This window comes from Anabrus simplex, chromosome 2 (genome assembly GCF_040414725.1).
Source record: "Anabrus simplex isolate iqAnaSimp1 chromosome 2, ASM4041472v1, whole genome shotgun sequence".
NCBI classification, from domain to species: Eukaryota; Metazoa; Arthropoda; class Insecta; order Orthoptera; family Tettigoniidae; genus Anabrus; species Anabrus simplex.
Window position 1 is genome coordinate 1,152,627,724 of NC_090266.1, and position 19,439 is coordinate 1,152,647,162.

Here is a 19,439-nt window from a genome sequence, read left to right on the forward strand (position 1 = left end):
ATGAAAGTACCGAAAATGATTGCTGCTACAAACAGGTGGGAACAATGGCAGGAGGGTACTCAGAATGAGGAGATAAAGGCTAATTTAGGAATTAACTCGATGGATGAAGCTGTACGCATAAACCGGCTTCGGTGGTGGGCTCACGTGAGGCGAATGGAGGAGGATAGGTTACCTAGAGAATAATGGACTCTGCTATGGAGGGTAAGAGAGGTAGAGAGAGACCAAGATGATGATGGTTAGACTGTGTTTCTAACGATTTAAAGATAAGAGGTGTAGAACTAAATGAGGCCACAGCACTAGTTGGAAACAGAGGATTGTGGCAACGTTTAGTAAATTCACAGAGGCTTGCAGACTGAACGCTGAAAGGAATAACAGTCTATAATGATAATGGATGTATGTATGAATGTAATAAAAGTCCACCAGTGTTGTATAATTTTCTTTCATTTATGCCATGAGCCTACCTTGCCACATATGCACATTGCCATAAAATTTTTATTAAATGTCCTAAAATAGCAAAATCGATCTCAAGAATGTACCACACCCAGGGTACCTCATGTTTGCCTGACTCAGCATACCCGGAAAGGGGACAGGATATTACAATCCTGAAAGAATATACACCTTAAATACTTGAAATAATTAACATGTTCCAGTTTTGTATTCCCAATCTGACATTCAATCCTCGTAGGTCTCTTCCTTACAGACATGGCTTCATTCTTGGAAATGCCAATTTTCACTTCACCTGCCTGACCACAATTGATATTAGAACTGTTAAGATACACACAAATGTGCAGGCAATACGAATCCTATTCATGAAGGAAAAGGCTGCAATCAACTGACCATGTAGCTGTGAGATTGCATTCGAGAGAAGGTGGGTTTAAATCCCACTGTTGGCAGCCCCTTCCCAGTTGTAGCCCTTTCCCATCCTGGCGTCACCGCAAATTTTTGATGTGTTACTCAGACGTTAAACTACTAGCAAGAAAATTAATAAAAATTAAAAAAGAATGAAAAACCAGTTGTGCTGCAGTAGTATACCTCAATGCGTCAAACTGTAGTATTTTGACTGAGGATGACTAGAACATCTCATTTATTCTGGTCTCAATCTGTTTAATTATACCAAAACAATGCAGTTCTGCATAAAACCTATATATCATGTTACTCCAAGAAACTCAATTAAGGCGACACTCCAGAGATAAAAATCGATAATTTGGTCATTTTGGCAATTTTTTTTTATTTACTGAAATTGAAAGGATTGAGTTTCTTCTTTCTTATTACAAAGTTATTTTGTTGAATTCAAACAATTTATCACTTCAATAATGCTTTGTTTGCCAGTCTGCACACAGCAGAAACGGGCATGGCATCTACTGAACTGCTTCGTTAGGTAATGATGTCATTGTCATGTTTACATTCAATCAAATATGCCTGTTCTTTGCAATTACGCATCCATGGGATGGGCCAAAAGCCCCCCCCGCCTCCTTCTCCAGATATATTCATACAGACTCAAGCTGTAAGATCTACAATATTTCTGAATGAATTTATAAAGCCTGTTACAGACTAATATTTCAGTACTCGACTGTCATTGAGCAACATTTTATGCTTGTATTGATATTCCTGATGGTACTACAATAGTGCTGACAACTATAAGTTTCGTTGTATGTTTAATCTTTTTTGTGGGTTCTGTGGTGGTAGCCAGTCCGTTTATTTTTGTTAAGTACGCAGCTTAAGTAACGTCTTGTAGTTGCGTATCAAGATACTGTTATTACTGAAAGACAGTGTGCTGTAATAAGCTTGTATTCAAGGGAATAAACAATATGCGTAAACATAAATCAGCCTTAGCTAAGTGACGAATTGCTGAACTTTTGGATAGGAAAGAGATGGGGATCAGCTATTACCGAACAGGAGTCTCCATTAAAGAAATCGGGGACAAAAGGTCATAAATGTTATCGGAATCAGATTGATCTAATCAGGAAAGTGTCGCATCAACTTCAAGCCATGTAAGTCCTGCACCTATACCCAACAATCATGACATGACAGAAACTACAATCCCCATAACTTCGACTCAGGAAAAGTTGCACTGTGAAAAACAAAATGCAAGTGAATCATATTCAGTTTTTTGGAAAATGAGAAGAAGAGACAAGCTTCCAGAGTTACCAGTATTCATGCAGAAGCTGCTAAGAAAGGAAAGGAAGTAAAAACATACGGTTCTGGTGACTTTTAGGTAATAAATCAAGAAGAAAACGTCACTTGAACTTTGATTTAATTTTCCCGCCAATTGTAATTTTTACACTTAAATCCCATTTTTCTCCCATAATATTCAGCCAATTGTAACAAAATTTGTATGGTATATGTATCACAGCTATATTAAGAAACCTGCGTATGGAATTTTTTTGATTGCAGAATTTTTTCAAGTGTAGAGGTTTTTTAAGTCCTAAATTTTAGAACGTAAAAATTAATAATAATTAATGTTATTTGTTTTACGTCCCACTAACTACTCTTTTACGGTTTTCAGAGACGCCGAGGTGCCGGAATTTAGTCCCGCAGGAGTTCTTTTACGTGCCAGTAAATCTACCGACACGAGGCTGACGTATTTGAGCACCTTCAAATACCACCGGACTGAGCCAGGATCGAACCTGCCATGTTGGGGTCAGAAGGCCAGCGCCTCAACCATCTGAGCCACTCAGCCCGGCAACGTAAAAATTACACAAACGTTAGTACGATATATCTCCTTATATAAATTATGTACACAAAAATCGATAATATGTAGTGCTTTTAAAGGACGTATTATCTAACTAATTACCCATTTACATTAACATGTTAATTAAATTTCATGAAAAAATGGAATAAAAAATTTCAAATTTTTTTTTAAACTATTAATTGTATATGAATGAAATTTTTGTGATATCTCTACATTCCCACAAAGTTTTATGAAAATCCATGCATTAGGTAAAAGTACCTTTCTATCTCCGGAGTGTCGCCTTGAGGGAAATAATCTCATTATTCAAATTTAAAACATCTGTAATGTTTGTTGAATAAAAAGCTAGGAACAAAGACTCCCAAAAATAGTACCTGCATTTCGCATTTCATATTCTTAAATGTAAATCATGATAGGGAGTTTGGAGTGACCCTTCAAGTTCTCATCTGGGAAGAAGGTAATACAGTATTTTCAAATTACATTTCAGCCTGGTGATTTAATATTTTCAATGACAATGGGACAGGAAAGGGCTAGGAATTAGAAGCAGTCATGGCCTTAATTAAGTTGCAGTCCCAGCATTTGCCTGGTATGGGAACAGAAAAGAATTCTGCAGGACTGCCGATGGTGGAGTTCGATCCCACTATTTCCCAAATGGAGGCTCACAACTGCGTGATCTGTATTGCACAGCCAATTTAATTGGTTATCAAACTAGACACTAAGCTTAAATTAAGGGCACTAAGAAGTACCAGATAATAAGAAATATTTTATGTGGAGGATGAATCAAACCGGGATGAACAGGAAAGTTACATACCCCTCTGGCTTAGCTGGTCATTGGGGGATGTGGAAGGCACACTTTACCTAGTCTGGTTGTTAACTTCACTGATATTTTAACTTCAGATGAAATAATTTGTTGGAGGTCCTCATTTTCACGACTTGACCAGCAGCCACATTAAAAAAAGAGACAGAACTCTAAAATATCCATCATTATTGTGAATCGACCTTCAGCCCTTGTTGCAAAAGTAATGTCTAGGCTGGTGGTTCCAGCCAACAATAAAAATTAACTTCAAATCCTACACTGAAAAAATAAAATAAATTAAAATCAATCATGTAATTTGAATAATACTCTCCAAATACAAATATGCACCTTTAAAGATTGGTCATATGAACAAACTGAAATATGATTCTGATAATGATGTTCATTGTATATTTCTTCGTGGTCTTTTCCAATTACCTGGGGTCAGAACTCAGTTTGGATTTAGCCTAGTTTTATCATACCTGACAATTTTACAAAACCAAAATCAGGAGAAATTAGGGGATAGAGTTGGTCAAAACTGCTTATTCTACATGTCTTGCACAATACAGAAGTACTATAGTATATATTATAACACTTATTGTCTCAAAACCCGACTGCTGCTATACAAGTCTATAAGGCTAAAAATTACACATTTCTATTCCCTCACAGGAAAAATGCGAGTGAGATGATCGGTCTCTGATAAGCTTTCCGAAAATAGTATGAACTCGTGCTCCACACGTGTGAATCAGTCATGCACTAAGATGCCATTACTTAGCAAATGCATAGATTAATATCCACATATTGCATCATGTGCCTGTGCAATTATGCAAAGCGCAATGCTATTTTTATCAAGTGAGAAATTAAAATTTGCCAGAATTGTCTCCAAATGGCTCCTAAAATCTATAGAGAAGTCACTAGTTGCTACCTTTGAAATTCTGTCACTAAATTATTAAAAAAGACTACAAATGTAGCAACTAGTCTCTAGAATCAACTAGACTGATGTGAACGAACACAAACATAGCACGCGAGAACGTGAGATTGACAACTGATATACGCGTCACGATATACAGATTTCAATAAACATCACATATTCGTGTGCATTTCTCGTATTAATAAACGTTGATATTTCATTTGAAAGCGGCCAATGAGCGAAGGACTTCCGGCCACTGGCATACAATGCTGAAATGGCGGGATTTGAAAACCAATGTTTGAAGTTCACAACAACAACAACAACAACAACAAAACTAAAATTGGGAGAAATAATAGAATAATTGGGAAGCGAGAAAAGCTGTCGAAAATCAGGAGTCTCCCACCTAAATCGGGAAAGTTGGCAAGTATGTTTTATGGAAGCATTTCCTGATGCCAACCCTACCTATGAGGAGTGATGCATTCTCCATTGTGTGTTTCTGTGGTGGTTTGTAGTGTGATGTGTTGTATGTAAATGGAGATGTGTTGTAAGACAAACACCCAAATCTTGATGCATTTTCTCAAGAATGTATGTGAAAAGAGTAATGAATAACAGTGTAGGAAAACTATAATGAGGATAGGGTGATCAATAATTTTTCTTGACAATTTGTTTTATCGTAAGTTACGATCTTCATTTCCCTCAAACTCTACATTATTAATTTGTTTTATGACACACCAACACAGATAAGTCTTATAGCAACGATAAAATAGGAAAGGCCTAGGAGTGGGAAGGAAGCGGGCGTTGCCTTAATTAAGGTACAGCCCCGGCATTTGCCCGGTGTGAAAATAGGAAACGACGGAAAACCATCTTCAGTGCTGCTGACAGTAGGGTTCGAATCCACTATCTCCCGGATGCAAGCTCACAGCTGCGCGCCCCTAAGTGCATGGCCAACTCGCCCGGTACAAGACATATAAGATGCATGCAATTGGTCAGCTTGTTATTATTTTAACTATTATTATTAATGATGTGTAGAACTAAATGAAACTACAGAGCTTGTTGCAAATAGAGGATTGTGGAGGCAGTCAGTTAATTCACACAGGCTTGCAGACTAAACAATATGTATGTATGTATGTATGTATGTATGTATGTATGTATGTATGTATGTATGTATGTGTAAAGGATGTTGCACACAATATATAATTTAAAAATAAATTAAAATACCAGAAACAGAAAATACTTGCCTGACAATGACAAATATCCCCACACTGATCATATATCCTACTAAGCAGACCAATAAGAAGCTCATGAATCCTTTCTGTTAGAGTAGGAGAAAGCTTCTTCGTAGAAGTCAACAGAAGCGATTTCATGCACTTCACAACCATCAATTGGACTTCAGGGGTGGTAGAGAACAGGACTGGCTCTGATCCAAGATATTTTCTGAACAAGCCATCTTCAGCAAAAAGGTCTTCTGGTGTCTAAATGAAATGCAATGTCTATTTAGATATAATTTTAACAAATTAATCATCATATAAAGTACATCACTTAACAGCATTAAGTCATCTAAAAACCATTGTCCTTGCAAATTCAAAAGCATTACTACCTGTCCCTCTTTTGGACCAATGACAAAACAAGGCCACAACTTCCTCCGGGATCTGTGTGAATAATACATACCACTTGTCTGGTGTTTTGGTCAATTCACTGCAGTATTATGAATACCTATGCCGGTCCGACAACAGCTGGATGCTAGGTAATGTGAAATGGAACTCTTATACTAACTGCACGCATTCTAGCATGGAAATAATGAACTACAGTGTCTCAACAAACTCTATAAATCCAATGACATAACACTGTCACCCAATTTGGTCAGCTACGCGGAATAGAACACTTACAAATTGATGCAACATATATGTCGTCGCTCGTCACCAGACCGGGTCAGCATATGATTTTATGTGATAATGACTAAGGTGAAATTGAAAATTTGAACAAATTATTTGACATTAAACTGTATTCCAGTAGAAAACTATGCAAGAATTATTTGTGTGTATTTAAAGATGAAAAAATCATTAAAGAGAAAATGAAAATCCCATACATATTTTAGTTCCAGTATTCATCTGGGGATAAATCTTCCCGTGTTTACATCAAACTCTTAAATTACAACAGAGGTGCTTCTAAACAGGAAAGCAATGTAATAAAATCACAGAAACATCTTTAGGAAATCACTGATGAAGGGTTCTGAAACAAGGTTTACATAAGTAGTCTAGTTGTCTAGACTTTCAAAATAGCAATGTTGTATGCACCAACTCAATGCAAATTTGCACTTACAGTATGTCTCAAGAGTGCATACAATTTATTTCAGTTTCCAATAGGTGTTTATAATAGACCTTGATAATATTAACCTGTCAGCGTGGAGTGCCGAGCACTGCTCGTCACGCAGTGAACATCACGCCCAGTGCAGTGACGAGCACTGCTCGCACGGTACACGCATTTACACTACTGCGATCTAGCAGGTTACGATCAAAGCTGTTTGTGTTTTAACACATTTCTGCTTGAAGCGGAAGGTTTGAGCTTTTGAACGATGTATCTTGATCCCTATTTCGATAGTGTTTTGTCACTGAAATTCGAGAGTGATTTCAAGGAATGTTTATCTCTGCCATCAGGGGCAAGCACTGTTTTTGTCTGCTATCTGGTGACTATTATGCACAATTCTTGCATTATACCTTCATTTGCTATCGGGGAAGAACCTGACTGTCAACAGAATCATAAATTTTATCGATTCAGGGCTCTCGAGGCTGTTTATCCCCGTCCTTTTTCCTTATCACCACGCTGACTTGCATTCTGTCAGTCACGAGTGAAGATGGCTTCTACAAGCAAGTGCAGGTTATCGAGTGTGGAAATAGAGGATGTTTTAGAACAGTTGAGTTGTTCTAACGGAAGTCTGTTGGATTCAGATGGTGATTTGAGCAATGTGGATGACATTGCTGTACGCAAAGTCCTCGGTTCGGAATCAGATATGAGTGACAGTGCGCAGAATGGCAATGTGCATGTCACGGCTAATACAGTTCAATGGGAAAACATGTCTAATTACGTGGGTCAAATAGAACAGTTTATAGAGAACCCAGAACCTCAGAATGAAGCAGTTGGGGAATGCGATGGTGTGAAGGATTTTAAGATGTTATTTACGGACGAATTAGTGGAAATAATAGTTTGTGAAACAAATGTATACGCTGAGCAAAGAATCTGATCTAGGGGCTTATTACCCCTTCATTCCACAAAGCAGGATTGGAAACCAGTCATGAAGAACGAGATATACGTTGTTATTGTTCTTTATATGCTAATGGGTATAATACAAAAGCTTACGCAACAAAGCTATTTTTCTAAAAACTTGATTCTGTCTGTGCTAATTTTTGGGTCTGTTATTTCAATGGATAGACTTGAGTCAATCAGTAATTTTACACATTTCAGCAACAATGAGGCAGTTGATTCATATCAGGGACAATCCAGACATTTCAAAATTTATCCAATTATGTCCTACTTAAAAAATAAGTTGCAGACTTTGTACTTACCAGAACAGAACATCGCAGTTGACAAGTCACTAATCCCATGGTGGGGTAGGTTGTCTTTTAGGCAATATATACCTCTAAAATCCACAAAATTTTACATAAAATCGTATGAATTATGTGAGTCAAGTTCAGGCTATCTTTGGTCCTTTGTAACATACACAGGCAAAGATACTGTATTTGAAACAATACATACATCAACAGACACAGCAAAAACTTATGCTAATGTTTCATCGCTTGTGGAGCCACTTCTCTACAAAGGATACACATTGTGGATTGATAATTTTTATAATTCACCTGCTTTGACTCATAAGTTAAAATCATTGAAAACTGAGTGTGGGAACTTGGCGCCTCAACAGAAAGGACGTTCCGAAAGATGTGATCAACACAAAACTAAAGGATGAGGAAATTATAGCTTGGCATTCCGATCAGATTTCCGTCCTAAAGTGGTGTGATGATAAAGATGTCACAATGATCTCTACATTCCATGGGGCAGAAACCATCACAAAGAAAACAAAGCGCCGTCAGGAAAAAGAAAAGCCTGTTTCTGTTGCTGACTATAATGATCACATGGGTGGAGTCAATCTGAAAGATCAGCTACTTCATGGCTATCTTTTAGAGAGGAAAAAGATGACGAAGTGGTACATCAAGTTATTCAGGAAGTTAATAAATGTTGCAATTCTAAACGCAATGATCATTTGCCAGAAAAATTCACCTGAGACTAGAATAGAACGTTTGAAATTTAGAGTGGATGTCGTCCAGGCACTGCTTGTGGAACATTCAGGTTCATTTGAAAGACAAGTGCCTGGATGTCATTCTTCGGACAGGGCCGATGACCTTCGATGTTAGGTCCCTTAAAACAACAAGCAGCATCATTCTTCAGACAAAAATGTGCCCCGTCTCACTGAAAGGTATTTCCCTGAGAGAATCCCACCAACTGAGGAAAAGAGTAGGCCAACCAAACGATGTGTCGTGTGCTACAAACAGAAACTTCGGGGAGAGACAGTGTTTTGGTGTCCAGACTGCGAAGCGGGTATCTGCGTTGAGAGATGCTTCAAGACGTTCCACACCAAACTCAAATATTCAAGTAAGATAGCATCATATTTTCCAAAAGAACTGAGTTTTCTAAAACTGTGAAAATTTTATTGAAAACCGTAAAATAGTACCAAAGTTGTGTTGTTCTGAATAAGGCTTTGCACAAATCTCACCAAGTTTAAACACCGTGCTTAGAACTGCTTCCGCAGCACAGAGACGACGGCATTTAATCCACCATGCTGAGGGGTTAATACATATTATTTTAAAAAACCGATGCATTTATTTTTGCCAGGTATAATTTACACCCATTTTAGATAACATTTATTTGAACGTACATAATAACTGCTCCGATAATGACAATAAGCAATTTTAGAATGGATGGATATTTACTCTTCGACTCATCTCTTTGTTATCAGTCTCGAAGGGCTTATATCTTTCTGCACCCATTATAAATATAGTAATATAAGAAGGAATATTTATTCTTTGACCTATCTCTTTTTTATCATCATCATCATCATCATCATGTCTGTGAAGAGCTTGTGTTTTTAATAATAATGTTACTGGCTTTACGTCCCACTAACTACTTGTACGGTTTTCGGAGACTCCAAGGTGGTGGAATTTAGTCCCGCAGGAGTTCTTTTACATGCCAGTAGATCCACTGACACGAGGCTGATGTATTTGAGCACCTTCAAATACCACCGGACTGAGCCAGGATCGAACCTGCTAGGTTGGGGTCAGAAGGCCAGCGTCTCAACCGTCTGAGCTACTCACCCCACTTGTGTTTTTCTCATCTAATGGAATTTGTCTGATAACTAGTCTTCTCTGAAATTCATCAGTGGTTACATCGCTTTCAGTACGGTGTTACTACAGTGGAATAATGTCGTGGTGAGTGACAAAAGCAATAAATCACCAAAGGAGTGCTCCAGTATTTCTAGAAAGTGCCCAGTCAACAACAGCTATAAAATAAATGTAAGAAGAAAAAAAAAAAAACCTGAAAAAGACCGGTAAAGAGTAAGTCACTGAAAAAAAAAAAAAAAAAAGAGAAGAAAATGGTCAAACCAAAAACGGTTGGTCCTCCTTTCTATTGTAGTTGCTATCAAAAAATTGGTAAGGATATGTAATGAATTCTGGGAAACTGGAGATTATGAACTGAAAAATAACTATTTGAACAATATAATGAAAAGTATCTGTATGTCAAAAGAACATGAGTGAAGAACAGACACACAAAGTACTCTGTACTCCACAGTGACAGTATTCTGTAGAAAAAATTTACTGCCTAGATGGAATTTCTTCACCAGATATCAGACGCAAACTGGCAGCCAGAATTGAAAAAATAAAGGCCGACTACTCAGAAAATCATCTTCCATAAAGGTACAAACCATCAAATCAGGCTCACCTCAAGGAAAAGATTCCTTCATTCTACATAATGCCTTTCGGAACCACCCAGAAAAATCACAGTAGCGTAATGGAAAAGGAGAGTTAAAGAATTTGAAGACTGGATTATTTCTTGTGAAAGTTTACCTTTAGAACATGACAATGGATGGGTTTCATGGAAAACGCTTGTCCGACTCGTTGGCTGAATGGTGAGCGTACTGGCCTTCGGTTCAGAGGGTCCCGGGTTCGATTCCCGGCCGGGTCGGGGATTTCAACCTTAATCGGTTAATTCCAGTGGCCCGGGGGCTGGGTGTTAGTGCTGTCCCCAACATCTCTGCAACTCACACACCACACATAACACTATCCTCCACCACAATAACACGCAGTTACCTACAGGTGGCAGATGCCACCCACCCTCATCGCAGGGTCTGCCTTACAGGGGCTGCACTCGGCTAGAAATAGCCACACAAAATTATTATTATGGAAAACGCTGAACGGTTTGCAATGCGGGGTAGGTAGGTCAAAGATAAATTTGAAGAAATGGGGATACACTTCTGACATCACCATGTGAAAGTGCAGCAAAGAACAAGCCATGGATCACGTTCTCGCCAGCTTGCTAGTGTACGATGACGAACCAGATGAGGGCAAATCCTGAAGCATACAGTGTGGCAAAACACTGGTCACATAGGAATAGCTAATGAAAGTTCTCTGTACAGAGTTTTTATAATCGCCATCGACAATTACAATATGACTGTTTAAAGTACTTATGTAAATCTCGTACTTTCACAACCCATGTAGCTTCTGACAATTACATAAAATCCACAAATAAAGTATAATATGCAGCAAACATTTTGGAACAGTTTGCAAATGTCAGGCATTTAATACAGGAAATGGGAATGTTGACACGTAATTTAATGAATTTGTAGATGGAGCATATTTTTAAGTTTAATGTTAAAACAATATCACTTTTTTTAAGTAGTAATAATAACTGATGAAACCAGGCCAAAATGTTACAAGCTGTATTACCATTGCGATAAAAGTGGCTTTATTGGTGCTGCACCATTTACCAACAAGGGTCATTCACAGACTGTGAAACAACTAAATGCAAGTTACTTATAATTCTCTGCAAAAAGGCTATTCCTGAAGCTTGGATTTCAATTCTATAGGGACATTTATAACAATGAAATCCAGGAGGATATTAATATTATTCCCATTATGCTGAAGTTAAGAATCTTATATCAAATGCTGAAATTAGTTTCTTAATAATAATAATAATAATAATAATAATAATAATAATAATAATAATAATAATAATAATAATAATAATAATAAACTTACAACCTGTTTTCCAGTCATTGACTGGGTCAGGGATGTAATGAATGAAGCAGATATAGGCTGTTAGTACGATGGGGTCGCCACTCCCAAAGGGATTTATTAATGAATGATAGATGCTATGAAATGAGAATGGAGAGTGTTGCTGGAATGAAAGATGACAGGGAAAACTGGAGTACCCGGAGAAAAACCTGCCCCGCCTCCACTTTGTCCAGCACAAATCGCACATGGAGTGACCGGGATTTGAACCACGGTATCCAGCGGTGAGAGGCCGACGTGCTGCCGTCTGAGCCACGGAGGCTCCACAAATAATAATAATAATAATAATAATAATAATAATATCATTGGGTTTATGTTCCACTAAATACTTTCACAGTTGTTGGAGACAAGAAGGTGCCAGAATTTTGTTCGCATGTGAGTTCTTCTATGTGCCAGTAAATCTACCAACATGAGGCTGACAAATCTGAAGACTTCCAAATACCACCAGACTAAGTTGAGACTGATCCCATCAATTTGGGATCAGAAAGCCAGCGTTCAACCATCTGAGCCGTTCTGCCTGGCAATTATTTTTGCTGTCATACTTAAAAGGAGTAATTTGTGAGTCCATTCTATCACGTAAAATTCAACTATTTGTTGAATCTAAGTGTGATATTTTTTCAATAGTTTGGTTCAGCTCAAAGGATAACATTGGTCTTTCAGACAGACTATTCATTAATTTTGAATGTGCAAAAAACTCTATGAGGAAAACTAGCAGTTACCCGTGGCTTCGCTCGTGTGGATTTCGTAATTTGATCAACATAATCGTTCCTCGGCATTGTACTAAAACATTATCTGAAAATTCCTAAAGTATAAAAACTCACCCAAAAATTGAGTTTCATTTACCCCAGAAATTCTTTGTAAACCATGTTTGTGGTATTACCTTTTGGGGCTAAGACGATCATGCGACACAGAACTGTACATGTGAGAAACAGTCTTCTCTCAAGTCGAAAAAATAAATATGTAATGGCCACTCACCTAATTACGGCTGATGTTATCACGAACTCCGCTTGTCTTGCTCTACTCGCCGCTACCAACACTCATGTAATCGGCCTTGTACATTCGCTGTGGCCTCGCTTAGCGCCCGACCTGCTGGACATCTCACTGCATTCTGAACTACCATTGGGTTAAGTCACTCGCTGCGTCACTATCTGCTGTTTCTCGAAGCCATCTGTGCTTCCTTCACGAACTTTCTGTGGTGCTATAAATCCGTCCCCCAATCCCTCGGTCTTCAGTCCAGCGCTGATACCGAGTGAGGTTGGAGGGTCGTCCAACGGGTTCCCAGTATTCCACTGCGAAACTCTGTTTTATTTTCTACTGCATTGGGTGAGCAACAGAGTGCTTTATTTATTATTATCATTATTTGCCTAGTGGATTTTGGCAATCAGGGCCCAAATTTACCTTCGTCTCCATAGCTAGTTTCAGTTTACATGAGTGTTTTTTTAACAAAATAATAGCATTGAAATAATGAATAGACTCAAGAGGTTTGAATGATTGAATATGAGGCCTGAACTCAGCAACCTTACTATGAACTGACTTTGTATTCTGCATCTTAACGTGCTTGGGCAACTCCCACTGTTGTAATCCTGTCTTCATCCCTCCCCGTTGCCCTCCTTTTCTTCTTGTTTATTTTAAAACTGTGTTCATTTATCTCGTTCCGTTGAAGCTTGCAGTTTGCTACGTCATTTTCAAATGCCTCAACTATTATAACATTTTGTAAATGGTCTAGGGGTTTCTTGTAAATACATTTTTTCTATTCAAAATTTTGTTGTTATACTGTACCATGTTACGGAATGTTGAGTTTTGTTCTGGTTATCTTTCAAGTAGAAAGAATATATAGTCTTGGTTAAACTTCATTATTATTATTCTTATTCCTTCCACTGACCTCTCATTGGTCCCAGCCTATTTCTTATCGGATAGCTTGCCAATATATCTTTAAATAATTATTACGTCATATGGATCGGTACCTTCTACGAATTGCTGCATATTGAAACATGTTTGATTCCATGTACACTCACAAATCGTTACAAATACATGTTTCTTTATTTTTAAAGGAGATTCCAAATACCTATTCCCACATCTGTAACATCTTCAGTTTTTGAAATATACATAAGTATTCCCATAAAAAGAATTCAACCCCTTGATCAGTCCTTCCCCCACCCTCACCCCCATTTAAGTGTATTTTCCGAAAACAAAAATACATGTTTCTTTATTTTTAAAGGAGATTCCAAATACCAATTTTCATGTCTGTAACATCTTCAGTTTCTAAGATTTAAGCATCCTCATAAAAATAATTCAACTATTTGTCACTTATTTTCACCCCCTGTTAAGTGCCTTCTCCGTAAACAAAAAGGTACAGTTTTTGGTATTTTTAAAGGACTTTCCAAATTCCAAGCTTCTTGTCTCTAACATGTTAAGTTTTTGACGTATAATGTAATTATACCGGTGCTCATTTTAAAAATTCATCTGCTCTTCCAATGCCTTTCAGCCCCTTTACTGGATTTTGCGGGGGGAAAAATACGTGCTTTATTATTTTGAAAGGCAATTCCAAATACCAGTTTTCATGCCTGCACATCTGTAACACCTTCAGTTTTTGAGATAGATGTATACTCATAAGAATAATTCAATTTCTTCTTCTTCTTCTTCTTCTTCTTCACTTCTTTCCACCCCTCTCCCGCCTTAAGTGGACTATCCGAAAACAACAAAATACTGTACGTGTTTCTTTATTTTGAAAGGAAATTTAAAATACCAACTTTCATGTCTGTATCAGCTTCAGTTCTTAAAATAAAGTATCCTCATAAACACATTTCAACTCCTTATTTACTTATTTTCAACCCCACACTCCTTACGTCGATTTTCCAAAAAAAGACAAATGCGTGTTTCTTCATTTTTAAAGGAGATTCCAAACACTAATTTTCATGTCTGTAAAATATTCAATTTTTGAGATATAAGTATCCTCATAAAAGTAATTCAACTCCTTTTTCACCTTCCTTCCTGCCCGTTAAGTTGATTCCCCCCTCCCCGAAAGTGCGTGTTTCTTTATTTTTAAAAGAGATTCCAAATACTAATTTCCACATCTGTAACCTGCAGTTTTGAGATATAAGTTTCTCCAGAAAAAGAATTCAGTTTTTTTACTTCCTTTCACGCAAGTGAGTTTTCCAAAAACAAACAGTACCCGTTTCTTTAAAAGAGCTACCTGAAACCAATTATCACGACTGTAACATCTTCAGTTTTTGAGATAGATGTATCCTCGTAAAAGGAATTCATCTCTGTTCTCATCCCACCCACCCCTACCAAGTTGATTCCCCCACCAAATGCGCATTTATTTTTAAAGGAGATTCCAAATACCAGTCTGCATGTTTGTGTTTGTAACATCTTTAGATTATATATATATATATTCTCATACAAATAATTCATCTAATTTTTCAATTCTTTCACCCCCCTCCGTTAAGGGCTTTTTGCCAAAACCAAAGAATACATGTTTCATTATTTTTAAAGGTGACTCCAAATACCAATTTTCACGGCTGCAACATGTTAAGTTTTTGAGATATACTGTAGATATGCTAATTTTAAATATTCACCCCCTTTTTCAGTTCCTCTCAAGTGGATTCCCACCCCCCCGCCAAAAAAATGTAGCCTATGTTTCTTTACATTTACAGGAAATTCCAAATACAACTTTTCAAATCTGTAATATGTTACGTGTCTGAGATAATTTGCAGATATAGTCTTTTTTAAAATTCACCCCGTTTATCACTCCTGTCCACCCCCTATTCATCAGATTATCCAAAAACACAAAAATATATGTTTCTTTATTTTCAAAGGAGATTCCAAATTTCAATTTTCATGTCTGTAACATCTTCAGTTTTTGAGATATAAGGCTCCTCATAAAAGTTGTTCAACCCCCTTTCCCCCTTTTTTTTTCCACCCCCCTTAATGCAATTTTCCTAAAACAAAAATTAGGTGTTTCTTTATTTTTTAAGAGATTCCAAGAACCAATTTTTACGTCTGTAAACTTTTAAGTTTTTGAGATATAGATATCCTCATCTTTAAAATTCACCCTCCTCCCCCTTTTCACCCCCTTAGCGACAGAATATCCAAAAATTCTCCCCTAGCCAGCACCTACATTTTAATATGAATGCATCCCCAAAATTTCAGTAGTTTTGGCTCGGCGATGATGAATCAGTCAGTCAGTCAGTCAGGACAAGTTATTTTACTGTATATATATTACTAATAGTAGTCCATACCATTAAGAACATGTACAAATTACCTGAATTAAATTGCCGTTTGCTCTAAAGAGTACCTCCAGAGCACCGAGAATATGCAGTACATTTATGCTCGTACATTCTCGAAGTACCCTAATGCACCATCTAATACCATCAATCACAGTTCTGTCTGGAGGGAGGACACATAATTTCCCCAACTTGGTGATGAGCTGAGAACATTTTGTAGCTAGAAATCCATCAGTTGGTTGCACTTCCTCAGTAATGCATGATATAGTATTCATCATCAGCTGGAAAAGAGATTAATCTGAATGAGCAATATGCACCATATTATAAATTAAATCAAGATTAATAATTGCCATAGTATAACCATAAAATAATTAAAAGTATTTGTATATCAAACAACAACAGAAATTTTCATATTCTCGATTCTTCAAATGAAAGTGAAATAAAACACTGACACACTTATGTAAATCTCTATCATAAAACAAGAAAGACCACTTCAAGGAACAGATGTTTAACACTGGTATGCTCAAAAGTTTTAAGTTGCCATGCCATTCACCACATCTCAGATTCATAACAATGTTATTGGTTTTACATCTTGTAACCGATACACGCAGTTACACGACACATGGTAAAGAAATAATTATAATAAAACTTAAATTACATGGAATTTGGACACCTGTAAGACAAACCAAATGCACCAGATGAAACTCCATCAAGAGATAAAAAATTGAACATCAGGTTAATCAACTTGACAACTAAAAGGAAGGATGTGGAGCAGGCGTGGGAACCCTACCAGGGACATGGGGAGACGTGCGTTGCGGATTTAAAAAAAAAAAACAACGGTGATCCCTTAATCTGTAGATATTTTTTCCAAAATTAACGTTGCAAATAAATTTCAACAATCCAATAAAATCAGGTTGTCATACCCCAAAACAATGAGTTTAGATGCAATTTACCAAGGGCTATTCCCTTAAAAAGAGGCTAAAGGAAAGGGATACATTAAGATAATGCAACTTCGATAATACAACGATTAAAGGTAATGGGAACCATATGATAAAAAATTTACAATATTAAGTGAAAGTTAACGGCGCTTTCAGATAATTGCACTACATAATGGACGCAAGAGGAAAACCAGAAATGATGAAACTTGTTGCAGAGGCTAGCTTGAGTTACTACCACACCAAAAACATTTCTGGTGTGGAGCAGGGAAAAAATTAACGTACATCAAGTGGTACAAAGTTACTGGAGGCAAACCCCGAGGGAAATAAATTTTACTTATCAATTACACTGTTCACAAAACCAAAAGAAAAGGGGAATTGCCTCCAAAATCAGTCGGGCCCAGCTGAAATGCCAAGGCATCTTAATGATTGAGTGGCAAGTCTGGGCGAGTAGGGGTAAACTCCTACATGAAAAGAAAAGCAAACATTGAATTTAAATTAAGGTGGAAATGAAACCAACAGAGCAGGCCATCCCGGGTGAGAGGATCGCCAAAGTGCGTCTGCTCGCTAGACCAGCAAGAAGCGAAAGACGTCGAAAGTTTTCCTCCCTCTCTCGACTAGGGCAAAGCTGGCCCCGGTCCAATCACCAGGTAACCAGTCAGGCCACAGAAGCTTACCTCTCGCCACTCAGATTCACCAATCAAAAACCCTGTTATTTTCTCCTATGGAAATACTTATCGAGAACTTTCCATCTTACGAAACTAGTACACAACTAGAACATGCTTCTAGAATCGACAGGGGCAGACAACCGCCCCCCTGTTCCGAAAGTCCAAGTCATGAAAATTTCACAATGTTATAAAATATCACCCAACAATAATGAAAGCAAACCCTTTATAATTTAGTAATATTAATAATAGTTATATTTCCAAACGACTGTCTCCTATAAGACCACCAGTCCAAATACAACACATTTTTCTCTTTTCTTTTCTACAAAACCTGTCACACATCTCATTAATTACTTTTATAGCTTTTGAAATAATTTTTTACTGCAGGAGTCTTTTACGTGTTGATAAATCTACTGACTTGAGGCTGGCGTATCTCAGCACCTTTAAATACCATCAGACTGAGCTGGGATCAAACTTGCAAACTCAGACTCAGGAGGCAAGCACTTCTATAGTCTGAGACACCAGCCCAGCATTTCAATTCAAGAGTTAACATAAAGTCCGAAATGAAACGGAAGGGATTCACAAAATCAGCCTCAAATATCATTTCCCAGTTCATTCCAGGTTGGGGCTAATATGGTTCCTCTTTGATCTTTTCGGTCGTTCCCCTCTCCTCAATCAATACTCTGGTCCAATTCATGTTACATTTTCTAAGGCTGTTCTTCACTAAATCCATCCACCTTGTTCTTGGTCAACCTCTCTTTCCCTCCAGCTGCAGTTCCAAAACCTGTTTTGTTATAATTTCATTGCTCATCTGTTTAGTGTGTCCGAATGATCACAACCTGTTCCTCCCTATGTTATCATTCAACTTCTCCACTTTGTTTCTCTCAAGTCTTCATGTACAACTCTGTGCTTTTTTGTTTTCTGAACCACCCTCCTCAAAAATTTGACTTTGAATGTCTGGATGCGACTTGCATCTTTTGTCATATCCATGGCTCTTTGCTAGCATTTATGTTTTCAAAAAGTAGTGCAGTTGTAAAACATTTGGTTTGAGCCCCTAGTAGTGGTCTCATATGAATTACAATCAGCTAGGCCTATTGAAATATTACAAGAATCAAATTCTGAACCAGTATATAAGTGGCAAAAAAATTACTCATTCTTTTATTTGAAACTAGCTGAAGTACCCATTGTTGATGGGATAATTATTTAGCAAGTGCATGATTATATTCTTTGTCCACCCCTTATGTTGCTCCCCATATACTAAGGCGCATAAGTGGACGTGCTTCTCCGTCAGTGGCTCGTTGTGATATACTCGCTCCCTTGCTCTCTGTAGCACTTGACAGTTTAATACTGTTTTGTATTATTGCTCATCTTGATTCGATCTCTTCCTTCCGGTATAAAAGAAAGCCAAGTATCGGGTTCCGACACTGTAGGCCTCCACATCTAGTTTTCTTCTGACTGTGATATGAGTATTAAGCATCCAATGTAAAGAGAGTCCTTCCTCCATACATTACGTTCCTTCACAACTTTTTCTCATGTCGATAGTTAACTTTACAATTTGCCTTGCTGTAGCAAGTAGACGTAGTTGACACAACAATCATATACCATGTGCAAAGTTATTAAACTCCCCAGCTACTTTCCACCAATATTCAGGCAGGCTGTTTTGGAACTCAGCAATCAGCTTCAGAGGATCACTTAATAAACAAAAATTCAAGGGATCCAATTTCACCAAGTTAAATTAAACGACAATACTCACTTTGGAAAAGAAGAGCAGCTGAATACAACAGTTTTCTAATTAACACATAACATCGACACGAAAACGTCCTTTTCAAAAACTTTTTTAAAAATGAACGACTAAGAAAACCATACACATCAGCAATGAACAAAAGT

General features: G+C 37.5%; 1 protein-coding gene and 1 pseudogene across 1 annotated transcript in view; one reads left to right on the plus strand and one right to left on the minus strand.

Moving 5' to 3' along the window:
• LOC136863813 (HEAT repeat-containing protein 6) overlaps positions 1-19,439 on the minus strand; it is a 248,820-nt gene that overhangs the window by 215,613 nt on the left and 13,768 nt on the right. The window contains exons 2-3 of the mRNA XM_067140151.2: positions 15,991-16,233; positions 5,631-5,864 (exon numbers count right to left, since the gene is read on the minus strand). Coding sequence (XP_066996252.2) covers positions 5,631-5,864; positions 15,991-16,233 — 477 coding nt within the window. The remainder of the gene's footprint in view (positions 1-5,630; positions 5,865-15,990; positions 16,234-19,439) is intronic.
• On the plus strand, positions 7,913-9,083 carry LOC136864936 (piggyBac transposable element-derived protein 4-like; annotated as a pseudogene).